Here is a 15,150-nt window from a genome sequence, read left to right as displayed (position 1 = left end):
TCCAAAGCACATAAGGAGGCCATGAGTATCCAACATCATACTGCAATAGTATAAATGAGAAGGGCCAATGAATAATAAATTATGAGTTCATGTCTTTGGTGATCTCCCATCTCCTTATGAAGTGTTTCTTACATGATGAAGATCAGCTATGGAGTATTTGTGAGGTGTATATCAGGGTGTGCTTCTTCCCCACATGTCCACCAACATTCATATAAAAGACATTTCCCGCACTCAAGGCACTAATACACCTCCAGGGTTGTGTGGGATCCCTGATGTACAGGAAGACAGGACTTCAGTGATTGACGCGGACTTCCAGCCTCGGACATGATTTTTTTATAAAAATACCCCCGGAACAGTCAGGGCTAGTGCATTCCACAATGGATAGCCTCTGAACTGTCCTAAGTCGCACTTACCTTTTAGAAGAAATACTTACCTTGAAAAATTATTCTCCAGCGCTGCCATCTCAGGTGTGGGCATCTGAAGCCAGCGCGTCCTCTTCTGCGTCCTCTTCTGTCCCACAATGCACTGCACGGGCCCCGCCGTCACTTCCGGTGCAGGCGCGTCATCCCAGAAGCTGTTTGGCAGGGAATGATGCGTCTGCACCGGAAGTGACGAGCGGGCCGGTGCAGGCGCATTGATGACTAGGAGCGATGACGTTCAGCTCCCAGGAAACAATGCAAGGAGGAAGTGACGGCACGGGCCGCGGCCACAGAGGGAGGAAGAGGAAGAAAGGTGAGTATATTTTCTTCAATAACAAGGTAAGTAAACGCGAAAAAAATTGTGATTATCCATTTGTTTTTCAGGTGACACTCAGCAAGCGGATGGCCCAAAATCTATTTTGACGATTTTGAGGCCGGAACTCCGCTTTAACTATTCCCTCACTCAGGACAGGAAAGTGGTTTCTCCCCTGTGTGAGATCTCTGATGTGTGATAAGATGGGGCTTCTGTGAAAAACCTTTCCCACACTCAGGACAGGAATAAGGCTTCTCCCCCGTGTGAGATCTCTGATGTCTGTAAAGAATGGACTTCTGTGAAAAACATTTCCCACACTCAGGACAGGAATATGGCTTTTCCCCAGTGTGAGACCTCTGATGTGTAACAAGGTTTAATTTTCGTACAAAACATTTACCACACTCTGAACAGGAATACGGCTTCTCCCCCGTGTGAGACCTCTGATGTCTAACAAGATTTGATTTTCGTACAAAACATTTCCCACACTCTGAACAGGAAAATGGCTTCAGCCCTGTGTGCAGTTGCTGATGTGTGTGAAGATGGGACTTCTGTGAAAAGCTTTTCCCACACTCAGGACAGTTATATGGCTTCTCCCCCCTGTGACACCTCTGATGAATAACAAAATTTACTTTTGTTGGAAAACATTTCCCACACTCAGGACAGGAATAGGTCTTTTCATCCATGTGAGACTTTTGATGTCTGGCAAGACTGGACATCTGTGAAAAACATTTCCCACACTCAGAACAGGGAAGTGGCCCCTGCCCTGTATGTGATCTCTGATGTCTGTAAAGAATGGACTTGTCTGAAAAACATTTTCCACACTCAGGACAGGAATACGGTTTCTCCCCTGTGTGAGATCTCTGATGCATGATAAAATGGGACTTTCGTGAAAAACATTTCCCACACTCATTACAGGAATATGGCTTCTCCCCTGCGTGTAATCTCTGATGTACGTAAAGATTGGACTTCTGTGAAAAACATTTCCCACACTCAAGACAGGAATACGGCTTCTCACCTGTGCAAGATCTTTTGTGCACATCAAGATTGCATTTAAAATGGAAACACTCAGGACAGGAATACGGTTTTTCCCCCATGTGAGATCGCTTATGCACATCAAGTTTGGTTTTAGAAAGGAAACACTTCCCACACTCAGTACAGGAAAAGCTCTTATCTGTTGGAAGTATGGCACCGTCCCTCACAGTCTGAGGTTCCTCAGGATAAGAGGAATACGATGGTCCATCTACACTGTGTGGTGCCGGATGGACATTTGAGCTAGCCGGGTTTTCTCCTGGACTATACTGTGTGATGTCCTCATCTTCTACTTTACAGTCTGGAGACAAAGTGAGACAATCCTCTGAGGTTTTCCTCTTCTCCTGTCCATCTACTAAAATAGAAATACAAAGATTATTACTAGACATCAGCAGATTGATTTCCCTAACCAGGACTCCACCCACATCAGACAGCTTTGTCTCTGAGGATCTTACAATTCCACCCTCTAGGTAACTAGTAAATGGATGCTCTGATCTCCTACCAGTTCATTTCTTTATTCATGGACCTTACTCAGGGAGTGAGGAAACAACGAGAACTTTTATAGGAGTGACAGTGATGAGGGGATTATAGGACGAGTGTCCCCTCCCCCTCTATCACTCATTGCCATCTTCCCAACACAAGAAGTCCTGCACTTCCTTATTTAGTCCATGATTTAGTCATGAATAACAGCGGGGCTGAGTCCCACCAGAGGTCAGAGAGTGAGGATGGGGGGAGAACAACCAAGATAAAGACTGGACTGATCCTGAAGACCACCATCATTGGGTTACTGGCTCCTCCCTCATTATCACTTTCTGTTTAAGGTTCCAAAGTTGGAGGATGTTATCACATTATTATCAACATGTAAAAGTCTGTCCTCCAATCAAATCATCAGATATATAATGTCCAGCTGGTAGAAAATGGGTGTAACAAAAGAGAATCCATATTCTGTGTATATATAGCAGTGGGTAATCGGGAGACCAGAAGTCAGGACTATGTAATATACAACATATTGTATAAGATACAACAGATAGGACTATATAGTATCAGAATGATGTAATGTGAAATCTCACAACTTTAAATAACTCCATACCCCCTTGGCTCCTATACTCAGTAACAGCGGGTTCCCCCGGGCCTCTCCCCCAGAGCATTTGCATGGTGAACCAACAAAGGTTTAATACGCATTGCTGATTTCTGTGATCATAGGGGTATCTTAACAAGACAGAAATGAATTGAGAAGTATGCCATGTCTATGTCTGAATCCTTCCGCTTTACTCAAATCACGCATTTCCTGCGCACCTTATCACAACATTCTGATATAGCAACAATGACCCCCATGGAATTTCTATGTCGAAAGTTTGATAAGGGTAAAAGTCATATCTGTGAGCTGTATAATATATTGACGGACTCTTACGCTAAGTTGACTTATATGGTGAAGTGGGAGGCGGATCTTCAGGAAAGCATTGAGCTGGACGACTGGCAACTTATGGCGCAGGAGGCCTCGAGATCATTAATTAATACTTCCATCATAGAGGCAAACTACAAACTGCTTCTGCGGTGGTATATGGTGCTGCTGCGGCTGGCCACTTATGTACCTGGTGCGTCTCCATTGTGTTTCCGTGGCTGTGGTCAGGAAGAACCGATGTACCATATCTGGTGGCAGTGCCATAAGGTACGGCGCTATTGGATAAGGGTGTATAATTTTATTTACACCCTCACCAAATTAATTTGACCAAATCCCCACAGCAGGCCCTGCTGGGTCTCAAGGTGGAGACTGCCACGAAGGCCCAGAGACGACTTATCTTTATATTCACAGCTGCGAAAATTATGATAGCAAGGTCCTAGAGGTCTCCTGTCCTGCCATTCGAACAGCTCAGGCATAAACTCTCTTGGATTATGGTGAATGAATGCATGTCTGCAATATTAAACGATAAAATGAAGATGTCTGATAAAGTGTGGGAACCATGGCTCCATTATCTAACTGGTAACTCATAAACCTGTAGCCGGCTGTCTGGGTACTGGGAGCGTGGGGCTTGGGGTAGGGGGGTCTGGTCCACTTTCTTATTTTTTCTCCTTCCACCTTTACTTTTTTCCTTCCTTTCTTTACTCTACTACTCAGTAGGTATCCTTATTGGATACTCCCAATTGCCGAACTTGCACATGCTAGTGCCACATGTCCTGGAGATGGGGTACAGAATAAAGCGGTGCAACATGTTTTCTTGCTCAACAATGAAAGTTTGCGGTGCCTTATTACCTTTTATATGTAAATTGCAGTTTGCTTAGCATATAAACTAATCCTTAAACTTGACAAGTATTGTGTGTAGCTTGAGTAGCTCTTTTTGATGTCTCAGGGAAAATGTTAAGTATGTGTTAGGGGCTTGCAAACCACAATTTGTTCTGCTGTTTTCTTTCTTTTACATCCGATGGACAATTGGGAAAGACATGCTACTGTTTGATAGTTCATTGTATTTTCTATGTTCTTCTGAAAAAACCTTAATAAAAACTATTGAAAACAGAATGATGTAATGTACAACATAGAGTATATAGTGCAGGGGTCAGGAGTATGTAATGTACAACATTGGGTATATAGTGTAGGGGTCAGGAGTATGTAATGTACAATATAAAGTATATAGTGCAGGGGTCAGGAGTATGTAATGTACAATATAAGTTATACAGTGTAAGGGTGAGGATTTATAATATTGGTATTCAGTGGAAGCTTTAAATGTTTACTTGAGAGAAGTTGCAGAGGTCCCACACCGCTGCCTCCCATCTCCTGAAACTGCACTCAGTGACTTGGGTGTGAGACTATACAGACATATCCCTCCACCCGGCACAGCCAGCAAATAACAGAACAAGTAACCCTGGGAGAATTGTTCTGTCAGAGATCTTACTAGATCAGGACATGAGGTAGAAGACCCAAAGCACATACCCCAGGTGCCTAGGTCTAGTAATACCTATGGTGAAATCAACATTTTGCTACCAGCTGGATCCCAAAATCTCTATAAATGCAGTCTAGAGACATAAATTGTGACTGAAGCATAGAGACAGAAGAATATCTGAGAGAAATACAGGAAGGGGAATGCAGGTCAGGAAAGTGACCAGGGTATTACAGGCTAAAATCACTCAGTCTTTGCCTTTCTCTTGACCAATCAGTGAGCAGTATGGGTGGAGGAATGTATTTAGTGTTAATGACCCACCTGTGCTGATCTCTGTAGGAGTGTCCTCCTCTATAAATGTCCCCGTTATTCCATCCTCCTCCAAAGACTGCTGATCATCCCTCACATACGTCTCTTCTTCTTCTGCTTTAACCTCAAATTCTATATCGATTAGATCTCCACTCTAAATCAAGAAAATGAAAGAATATCATCTGTAAAATATAAGATTTATTATTGTGACATCACATAAAAATACACACATTGTCTCCATGAGTCTGTGTTTTATAATCTCTGTCTCACCAACCTTGTAACAGTGAGGGATGGTGTGACCTTCCTGTGTGGAATCCCGGGAATACAGAGGACGGGGATATCTCTCTGGTGGGTTCCTGGTATTAGGTGGCTCCATCATATCCTTGTGTCCTTCTGAAAACTCCTCCATCACTCCATACTCCTCATCCTCCTCTTTATACTCTTCTTTAACATCAATATTATCATCCCCAATGTTTCCACTCTGAATAAATAATAAAACATTTATTGTAACAAATATACTGTGTATAAATCAGAACTACCAATCATTGTGACTCATCTACCTGATGATGGTGAGGGATGGTGTGACCTTCCTGTGTGGAATCCCGGGAATACAGAGGACGGGGACATCTCTCTGGTGGGTTCCCATTACTGGATCCATCTGTAGGAAACACACACACTGACTGAATACATTGTTTCTATGTGTTTATCAGATGATGGGGGATCTAGGTGGATCCTCCGTACTGCTCTCTCCTTTACAATAAAGTCTCCTCTTACCCGGTGATGTGAGGAGCGGCTGATTCTCCATCATGACGTCCTTGTAGAGATCCTTGTGTCCTTCTAAATACTCCCACTCCTCCATGGAGAAATAGACAGTGACATCCTGACACCTTATAGGAACCTGACACACACAATGATACAGTCACCATCCAGACACATCCCTTGTCTATTACTGGATAATGTCCCAGAATTCCCAGCACCGCTCACCTCTCCTGTCAGCAGCTCCATCATCTTCTTGGTGACTTCTAGAATCTTCTCCATGTTGTGTCTCTCAGGATTTAGGGAGTCACATGGAGGCACTGTGATGGTCATATGATCACCTGACTTCAGAAGAGGAAATCTCTGTATTGAGGAACCAATAGGAATATCATGTTAGAATCCCAGAACCCTCCTCACCTCTCCGGTCAGGTCTGTGTTTTATTAATAGAGATAAGAGTGATGTCATGTGACCTCCCAGAATCCCCCTCACCTCTCCGGTCAGGTCTGTGTTTTATTAATAGGGATAAGAGTGATGTCATGTGACCTCCCAGAATCCCCCTCACCTCTCCGGTCAGGTCTGTGTTTTATTAATAGAGATAAGAGTGATGTCATGTGACATCCCAGAATCCTCCTCACCTCTCCAGTCAGCAGGTAGATGATCTCCAGGGTGAGGTTTAGTATCTTCTCAGTCATGTGACTCCGGTCCTCCTCCATCCTCATTGGTGCCATCATCTATGAAGATTTCTCTGTAGACAGAAAATATTGATAACAGAGAATTATCTGGATTGGTATTGGTTGTTCAATAAAAGGATGAGGATATCAGGGGGCAATATGAAGGTCAGAATGTATTTAGGCACTATGATCCCTAGTCTGAAAATACTTAATGGGGAGAGTTTAGTGTTTGCTATGATTCTGGCAGTTCGGGAGTCTTGTAAAATTTGGCCTTGTGGATCACAAATTCCATTCTTTATGTTGGGTGTGAGATGAGAATCAGGATAAAGGTCAGGACAAGCAACAGACGAGCGCATCCAAGGGATGAAGCCGGGGTCACTACACAGAAAATCAATCCAAGGAAACAACAGGCAGGACGAGGAATAGCAAGAAGGAGCTCAGAGACAAATGAGAATATTGCTCAGCCAATGGGAGATTATCTCAGCATGACTTACATAATGAAGGAGATGAGGGGGAGGGGAGGTGACCATAGATACATGGAAATTCAGCTGGTTCAGCAGGGATCGATCACATTTCCATCCATGTGTGGTCCCTGCTGGATAAAAGTCACTCCATCAGTGGCTGCAGCCAATAGCTTCATCACTGATCTGTGTATTCTGAGAGCAGAGGAGCGCCCCCCATTGTCAGAATACAATAGTGCAGCGGGGAGGATTCCCCCATCCCCCTCCATTGTGTACATGGGGGAATCACTTCTGTTTTTTCACTCCCGCTGGCTGAACGATAAAACTGAACAGTGTATGGCCAGCTTTGGGAGCTAGATATATTATTCATCAAGTGATCCCCCTGAAGGGGTTAATCTAGGTTTCCACACTATATATGTGTGTATCATCATCTGCTGGAGATAAAAAATGTCACAGTGACTATGGAGGAAGAGGACGGACATGACGGGGGGTTACTGGGTGTAAATAGAAAATAAGATCTTATTACCTCCTCTGCTGCCACTTCCACCAATGTCTTCTCTCTACTTCCTCCCAACTCACCTCTCCCCCCGAACTTCCTGTCTGTACCTGACATCACTTCCTGTCTGTTCCGGTGTACTGCCAAATTTTTCAACCTGCCGAGATCTCCAACCGGCATCACTTCCGGTCACAGATCTCGGCAAGTTGCCACTACCGCGCATGCGCCGCCTTCAAAGCACGTTTACGGAGAACTCCAACTCCGTGCATGAGAGTTGAAGTTCTCAGCAGCGGAGTACAACTACCTACTGCGCATGCACGAATGGCAATGCCCATTCACGGAGAACTCCAACTCCATGCATGAAGAGTTGGACTTCTCGGCAGCCCAGTACAATACTACTGCGCGTGCGCACGCGGACAGTTGGAGCTTTTGGCAAATAGTAACCCCTGCACAGTGCTATATTCCCCACAGTAATTTGTACATGTTGGAGCTTTTGGCGAATAGTAAAGACCTGCACATTGCTATCCCCCACAGTAATTTGTACAATTAAGCCTGAAAGGGAAAGCTGGGATTTATAGTTCCTCAAAAAAATTGATTAAGCCAGAAAGGGAATGCTGGGATTTATAGTTCCTCTCAAAAAGAAACAAAACACTTTTGTGAACAGCGCAGAGACACAGGCTGCGTAATGGGGGACGCAGGCTGGATGACGGCAGGGAACACAGGCTGCGTGATGGGGCCAGGCTGCATGACAGCGGGGGGCACAGGCTGCATGACAGTGGGGGGCACAGGCTGGATGACGGCGGGGTGTACTATAGGTGCAGTCACGGTTGACGAACTTTGAGGGGCTACAGCTCGGCCCCTGAATGAGTTCCAAATTTGGAGATATGAGAGGTCAACCTCTAGGGGCCTCTAGTATCCCTCTGCTAAATTTGGTGCCCCTAGCCCCTGTGGTTAGGTCAGCTTGGTGCACTATGGCAAGCTTGGAGTATCCCTGTGCCAAATTTGGTGCCCCTAGCCCCAGCGGTTAGGTCAGCTTGGTGCAGTATGGCAAGCTTGGAGTGGGCACAGTTGCAGGGCCACAGCTCGTGCCCCAAACATGTCCAATTTGGAAACCCTGGACATGTTTGGGGCATGAGCTGTGGCCCTGCAACTGTGCCCACCCCAAGCTTGCCATACTGCACCAAGCTGACCTAACCGCGGGGGCTAGGGGCACCAAATTTGGCACATGGATACTAGAGGCCCCCAGAGGTAGACCTCCCATATCTCTATATTTGGGACTCTGGACTCATTCAGGGCCCTAGCTGTGGCCCCTCAAAGTTTGTCTACCGTGACTGTACCTATAGTACACCCCGCCGTCATCCAGCATGTGTCCCCCATCACGCAGCCTGTGTCCCCCATCACGCAGCCTGTGTTCCCCATAAGCGCAGCCTGTGTTACCCGCCGTCATCCAGCCTGTGTCCCCCATCATGCAGCCTGTGTCCCCCATAAACACAGCCTGTGTTCCCCGCCGTCATCCAGCCTGTGCCCCCCATCATGCAGCCTGTGTCCCCCATAAATGCAGCCTGTGTTACCTGCCATCATCCAACCTGTGTCCCCCATCACACAGCCTGTGTCCCCACTGTCATCCAGCCTGTCCCCCATAAATGCAGCCTGTGTTACCCACCGTCATCCAACCTGTGTCCCCCATCGCGCAGTCTGTGTCCCATATCACGCAGCCTGTGTCCCCACTGTCATCCAGCCTGTCCCCCATAAACGCAGCCTTTGTTACCTGCCGTCATCCAACTTTTGTCCCCCATCACGCAGCCTGTGTCCCATATCACGCAGCCTGTGTCCCCCATCATGCAGCCTATGTCCCCGCCATCATGCAGTCTGTCCCCCATCATGCAGCCTGTGTTCCCCGCTGTCATCCAGCCTGTGTCCCCCATTACACAGCCTGTGTCTCTGCGCTGTTCACAAAAGAGTTTCTGTGTTTTTTTGGAGAGGAACTATAAATCCCAGCATTCCCTTTCTGGCTTAATCATTTTTTTTTTGAGGAACTATAAATCCCAGCATTCCCTTTCAGGCTTAATTGTACAAGTTACTGTGGGGGATAGCACTGTGCAGGTCTTTACTATTCGCCAAAAGCTCCAACATGTACAAATTACTGTGGGGAATATAGCACTGTGCAGGGGTTACTATTTGCCAAAAGCTCCAACTGTCCACGGGCGCATGCGCAATAGTATTGTACATGGCTGCCGAGAAGTCCATCTCTTCATGCACGGAGTTGGAGATCTTTGTGAATGGGCATTGCCGTTCGAGCATGCGCACTAGCTGGTTGTTCTCCGCTGCCGAGAACTTCAACTCTCATGCACGGAGTTGGAGTTCTCCATAAACGTGCTTTGAAGGTGGCGCATGCGCGGTAGCGGTAAATTGCCGAGACCTGCGACTAGAAGTGACGCCTGTTGGAGATCTTGGCAGGTTGGAAAATTCGTCAGTACACCGGTGTTCCGTGAAAAAACCATACCCGTGAGAAAACCATACCCTCGTCACTTCCGGTTCCGCTACGGAGGGTATGGATTTCTCACGGTAGTTAAACTTGCGGCGCTTACATTAAAACAGCTCCTTTGCAACATAAATCATCTCCGCTCCTTCCCCTGTCACTTCCCTCATCTCTGGTAATAAATATAAAAGCGGATCACGGAGCCGCGATCGCCGTCATTTACATCTCATACTCCCGCCGCCGCTTTTATATTTATTACCGGAGATGAGGGAAGTTACAGCGATAGCAGAGGAGATGATTGATGTTGCAGCCGAAGTGTTTTAATGTACCCGCCGCAAGTATAACATTAGACACAGTGCCGTGATAATTTCATGCCCACCGAGCATGCGCACTTCTCAAATTCTTTCATGTTCAATTGCGTATCCGGGGCTCTGAGCATGCGCACTGCTGCGCTGCTCAGCTGTTTCAGACCGGAAGTGACGAGGGTATGGTTTCTTCACGGGGTATGGTTTTTTAACGTTACACCGGACATCACATCCTGTCTTCCATAGAGACTTTCTGTCTGAGTAGAAGTGAGATCACCACCTTGTGGAGCTCAGAGAAATTGCAGCCCTGAGAAATGTCTGGTAGTGTGAACACGGCCTTGTGCTGTGTGTATGTACTGTATATCCTTATAGATGGGTCAACTCCACTCCCAGCAAGGGGGATAGAAATATATTACTGCTCAGGGGGAGACATTTTGACACCTTTGATTTTGCAGTAAAATTGATTGCAGATTTAGTCATGTAGAACATCTGTTATATGGATACAAAGAACCCCAGCCGAGAATAAAGGGTGGAAATGGCTTCTGATCCCCAGATTTGGGCAATTATGTCACCAATATCAATGGAAAAAACCTGCGCTATGTGTAACAACTCAAATACCTACAAAAATAACTTCTACCGGACTGCTGCTGTAACAAAGGTAAGAATTCCCTTTATCAACTAGAAGAACATTATGTGTCACAGCGCTGTCCTATTGTGTGTGCACATAAATTATCACAAATACACTAAAATATGTGGATACATTCATATATAAAGTGCTAGGGGCTCAAAATAATATTATCTGCAGATCTACTGCTTCCCCTTTACACCTACTTCATTATTCTTATAATCTTTGCTGCTATATTAAATAAACTAAAAATCTGTGCAAATCAATGTAATCATACAATATTGTGTGCTCAATATAGTGTTCTCTGCAAGTCCACTGCTTCCACTTGGCATCTACTTCAATGAATATATATTGCTAAAAAAAAAGTCCACAAATGAATGAAAAGTTGATGAGGTGTGAAAGTTCTCCGTGCTCCAAACTGTGCCAGCTGTAGTGTAGCCACGCCTTCTTCCACCTCTTACACATGTGATGGTGAGGGCGCCCCCTTAGTAGTGCTTCCCCACTCACCAGAGCAATATGACTCCCAGCTTTTCAGCTACCAGAGTCACAAACATCCTTCACACTCTCCTCACCTCCGATGGCAAAGGAACTGGATCCTCCTCGCTCACTCCTGCAAGTCTGCTGCTCTTTCTGTCAGTCTCCCTCCTAGACTCGGCTTCCTCCTCCGACCGCTGTTCCAGCAGGAGCTCCGCCTCTTCATACACACTCAGGGAGGAGAGAAAGGGGAAGGATATACAGTATATACACACACAGCACAAGGCCGTGTTCACACTACCAGACGGTTCTCAGGGCTGCAGTTCCTCTGAGCTCCACAAGGTGGTGATCTCACTTCTACCCAGACAGGAAGTCTCTATGGAATACAGACAGGAAGTGATGTCAAGTACAGGCAGGACGTTCCATTTAGTAGACGTAGAGAGAAGACAAAGCAGGATCTGGCCGTAGAGGAGGTAATAAGTAGATTAACCCTTCAGGGGGATCAGTTGATGAATAATATATCTTGCTACATAAAGCTGACCATACATGGTTCAGTTTTATCGTTCAGCCAACGGAAAAAACAGGAAAAAAACAGGCAATTCCCCCATCCACACATTGTAGGGGGGTGGGAGAGTCCTCCCCACTGCACTATTGTATTCTGACAATGGGGGGCGCTCCTCTGCTCTCAGAATACACAGATCAGTGATGAAGCTATTGGCTGCAGTCGCTGATGGAGTGACTTTTATCCGGCAGTGACCACACATGGATGGAAATGTGACCGATCCCTGCTGAACCACCTCCGCTCCCCCTCATCTCCTTCATTATGTAAGTCATGCTGAGATAATCTCCCATTGGCTGAGCAATATTCTCATTTGTCTCTGAGCTCCTTCTTGCTATTCCTCGTCCTGCCTGTTGTTTCCTTGGATTGATTTTCTGTGTAGTGACCCCGGCTTCATCTCTTGGATGCGCTCGTCTGTTGCTTGTCCTGACCTTTATCCTGATTCCTGGATCTCCTCCTCATCTCTCCTCCATATCCTCTTACACAGCTTTTCTCCACACCTGCAGTGACCCGGGGGGGGGGGGGGGTGGAGACTTGGCACCAGCATGCAGCAAAATCCATCCCCACCATTAGGAGCTCTGGAGAAGATTGTCTGCTATTTACACTCCATTCCTCCGCACGTCACCTGCTCACATGAGAGATTGCTTTCACACATTCCTGACAGATCTCTGTGTGATAAAGGTCAAAGTTCACTCTTCAGTTTAGGAGAAGTGGGAGGCACCCAGGAACAATGATTTGGTTAGCACAGGAGACTCATATAGAGGACCCCTCAAATCTCCCCATCTAAATGTCCCTCCATCCAGAGTCTACATGTCCTATGACATATCACACTGACCTCACAGCTCCTCCCCCCAATGTCCCTCCATCTGGCTTTTGTTTCTCATGCTCTTAGGATGTGGGCGGAGCCTTGGCATCCTCACGCAAAGTGGGTCTGTTGGTCCTGCGTTGTATGTAATGATGTCAGATTGCCTGCAACAAGCTTTTACCCTGCGTAGTGTGGGGGTCCTGTGTGGGTAAATTATACCTCAGTCTGAGGTGGGGCTTTAATCAAATGGAAACCTGAATGGTGAGGTGAGGAGGATTCTGGGATTTTCTTTGATTTTACTATTTGTGTTCAGATCTAGAGTTTTCCTCCTGTGAAGTCTGGAGATCATATGACCATCACATTGCCTCCACCTCCCTCCCTGATAGAATAGAGAAATAAAAAGAAGATTCTAGAAGTCACCAGAGAGATCATGGAGGAGAGGTGAGCGGTGCTGGGAATTCTGGGACATTATCCAGTAACAGACAAGGGATGTGTCTGGATGGTGACTGTATCATTGTGTGTGTCAGGTTCCTATAAGGTGTCAGGATGTCACTGTCTATTTCTCCATGGAGGAGTGGGAGTATTTAGAAGGACACAAGGATCTCTACAAGGACGTCATGATGGAGAATCAGCCGCCCCTCACATCACCGGGTAAGAGGAGACTTTATTGTAAAGGAGAGAGGAGTACGAAGGATCCACCTAGATCCCCCATCATCTGATAAACACATAGAAACAATGTATTCAGTCAGTGTGTGTGTTTCCTACAGATGGATCCAGTAATGGGAACCCACCAGAGAGATGTCCCCGTCCTCTGTATTCCCGGGATTCCACACAGGAAGGTCACACCATCCCTCACCATCATCAGGTAGATGAGGAACGATCACTGATAGTATCATTAGGATCTGTACATTATCTGCATTGTTACCATTGATGTCATTTTTATTATATATTCAGAGTGGAAACCTGAGAGATTCTAAAGTTGAGGTTAAAGAAGAGATAAAAGAGGAGGATGATGAGGATGGGGTGATGGAGGAGTCAGAGTCTCTAAAAGAACACAAAGATCTGTACCAGGACACCATGGTGGAGTCATCCAGCTACAGAAACCCACCAGAGAGATGTCCCCATCCTCTGTATTCCCGGGATTCCACACAGGAAGGTCACACCATCCCTCACCATCATCAGGTAGATGAGGAACAATCACTGATAGTTATGATTTATACACAGCATGTTTGTTACAATGAATGTTTTATTATATATTCAGAGTGGAAACCTCGGGGATGATAATATTGATGTTAAAGAAGAGTATAAAGAGGAGGATGAGGAGTATGGAGTGATGGAGGAGTTTTCAGAAGGACACAAGGATATGATGGAGCCACCAAATACCAGGAACCCACCAGAGAGATGTCCCCGTCCTCTGTATTCCCGGGATTCCACACAGGAAGGTCACACCATCCCTCAATGTTACAAGGTTGGTGAGACAGAGATTATAAAACACAGACTCATGGAGACAATGTGTGGATTTTTATGTGATGTCACAATAATAAATAGGGATGCACCGAAATGAAATTTTTGGGCTGAAACCGAAAATGCAGGATGCCATTGGCCGAAAACCGAAACCGAAAATGACTTTTCCCCCCCCATTTTCCCGAAACCGAAAATGACTTTTCCCCCCCCATTTCCCCCCCTATTTTTTTATTTTAAAATAGATAGAAGAGGGGCATACGCCAAAAAACAGGCAGTGACGAACACCGGTCGCTGCCACCCTGTCACAGTATATGTACTGTGACGGGTTGGCAATAGGTTAATTTAATTACCAATGGTATTTGTATTATGCAGCATGAGGGGGTTAATGTATTGTCACTGCTGCATTAGTGACCGACCAGAGGCAGGTAATTAACCCCTTTGTGCTGCATTAGTGCAACCAGTATCAGTGTTAATTAACACTGGTTGCACTGATACTGGTTGCACTAATGCAGCACAAAGGGGTCAATTAACTGCCACTGGTCGGTCACTAATGCAGCAGTGACAATACATTAACCCCCTCATGCTGCATAATTAATACAAATACCAATGGTAAGCTGCCTCAGCTATCACCCCCCCCCCCCCCCGCATCAGCCTCAGCATCCCTCTCCTACTCACTCAGCTCCTCCGGTCACTGTGTCCATTATTCAAAAGTCCCGCCTCTGGCTGGCCGGCCGCCCGCCCGCCTCCCGGTGATGTCACTACTACTACGATCTGTCCATGAATGAACTGACACACCGGGCGGGCGTGCGGCGCTAATATCTGCCACTATGTGAGCCCTTCACTTCTCTTCAATTCCCTGACAGTCCGGGCGGGAGGGCGGGGCGAGCGGCCGCTAATAGATAGAACTATGTGATCCTTCCTGTCAGCTCAGCGGGACTGTGACTGTGTGTGAATGAGATCTGATCTGACCTGACACCGGGCGGGGGGAGCGGCCGCTAATAGCTATAACTATGTGAGAGCTTCACTTCCCTGTCAGCGGAGATACATGCCTGACAAGGAAGTGAAGCTCTCACATAGTTATAGTTATTAGCGGCCGCTCCCCCCGCCTGTT

The 15,150-nt window shown here is 46.3% G+C and overlaps 3 protein-coding genes across 3 annotated transcripts in view; 1 reads left to right on the top strand and 2 right to left on the bottom strand.

The window, feature by feature from the left end:
- Window positions 1-15,150, bottom strand: part of LOC309550239 (uncharacterized protein) — a gene marked incomplete at both ends in the record, with an annotated part of 1,760,330 nt that overhangs the window by 488,615 nt on the left and 1,256,565 nt on the right.
- Window positions 1-15,150, top strand: part of LOC309548805 (uncharacterized protein) — a gene marked incomplete at both ends in the record, with an annotated part of 74,421 nt that overhangs the window by 27,043 nt on the left and 32,228 nt on the right. The window contains one exon of the mRNA XM_082248746.1: window positions 13,837-14,043. Coding sequence (XP_082104872.1) covers window positions 13,837-14,043 — 207 coding nt within the window. The remainder of the gene's footprint in view (window positions 1-13,836; window positions 14,044-15,150) is intronic.
- LOC309548806 (uncharacterized protein) lies at window positions 879-1,826 on the bottom strand (the record flags this gene model as incomplete). The annotated part of the gene is made up of 2 exons (XM_082248747.1): window positions 879-1,243; window positions 1,469-1,826. The coding sequence occupies 2 exons, from the start codon at window positions 1,824-1,826 to the stop codon at window positions 879-881; spliced, it is 723 nt and encodes a 240-aa protein (XP_082104873.1).

Source organism: Pelophylax lessonae (genome assembly GCF_965119305.1).
Source record: "Pelophylax lessonae genome assembly, chromosome: 3".
Lineage (NCBI taxonomy): Eukaryota > Metazoa > Chordata > Amphibia > Anura > Ranidae > Pelophylax > Pelophylax lessonae.
Note: the sequence above shows the minus strand (reverse complement) of the source record. Positions and strands in the feature narration are given on the sequence as shown.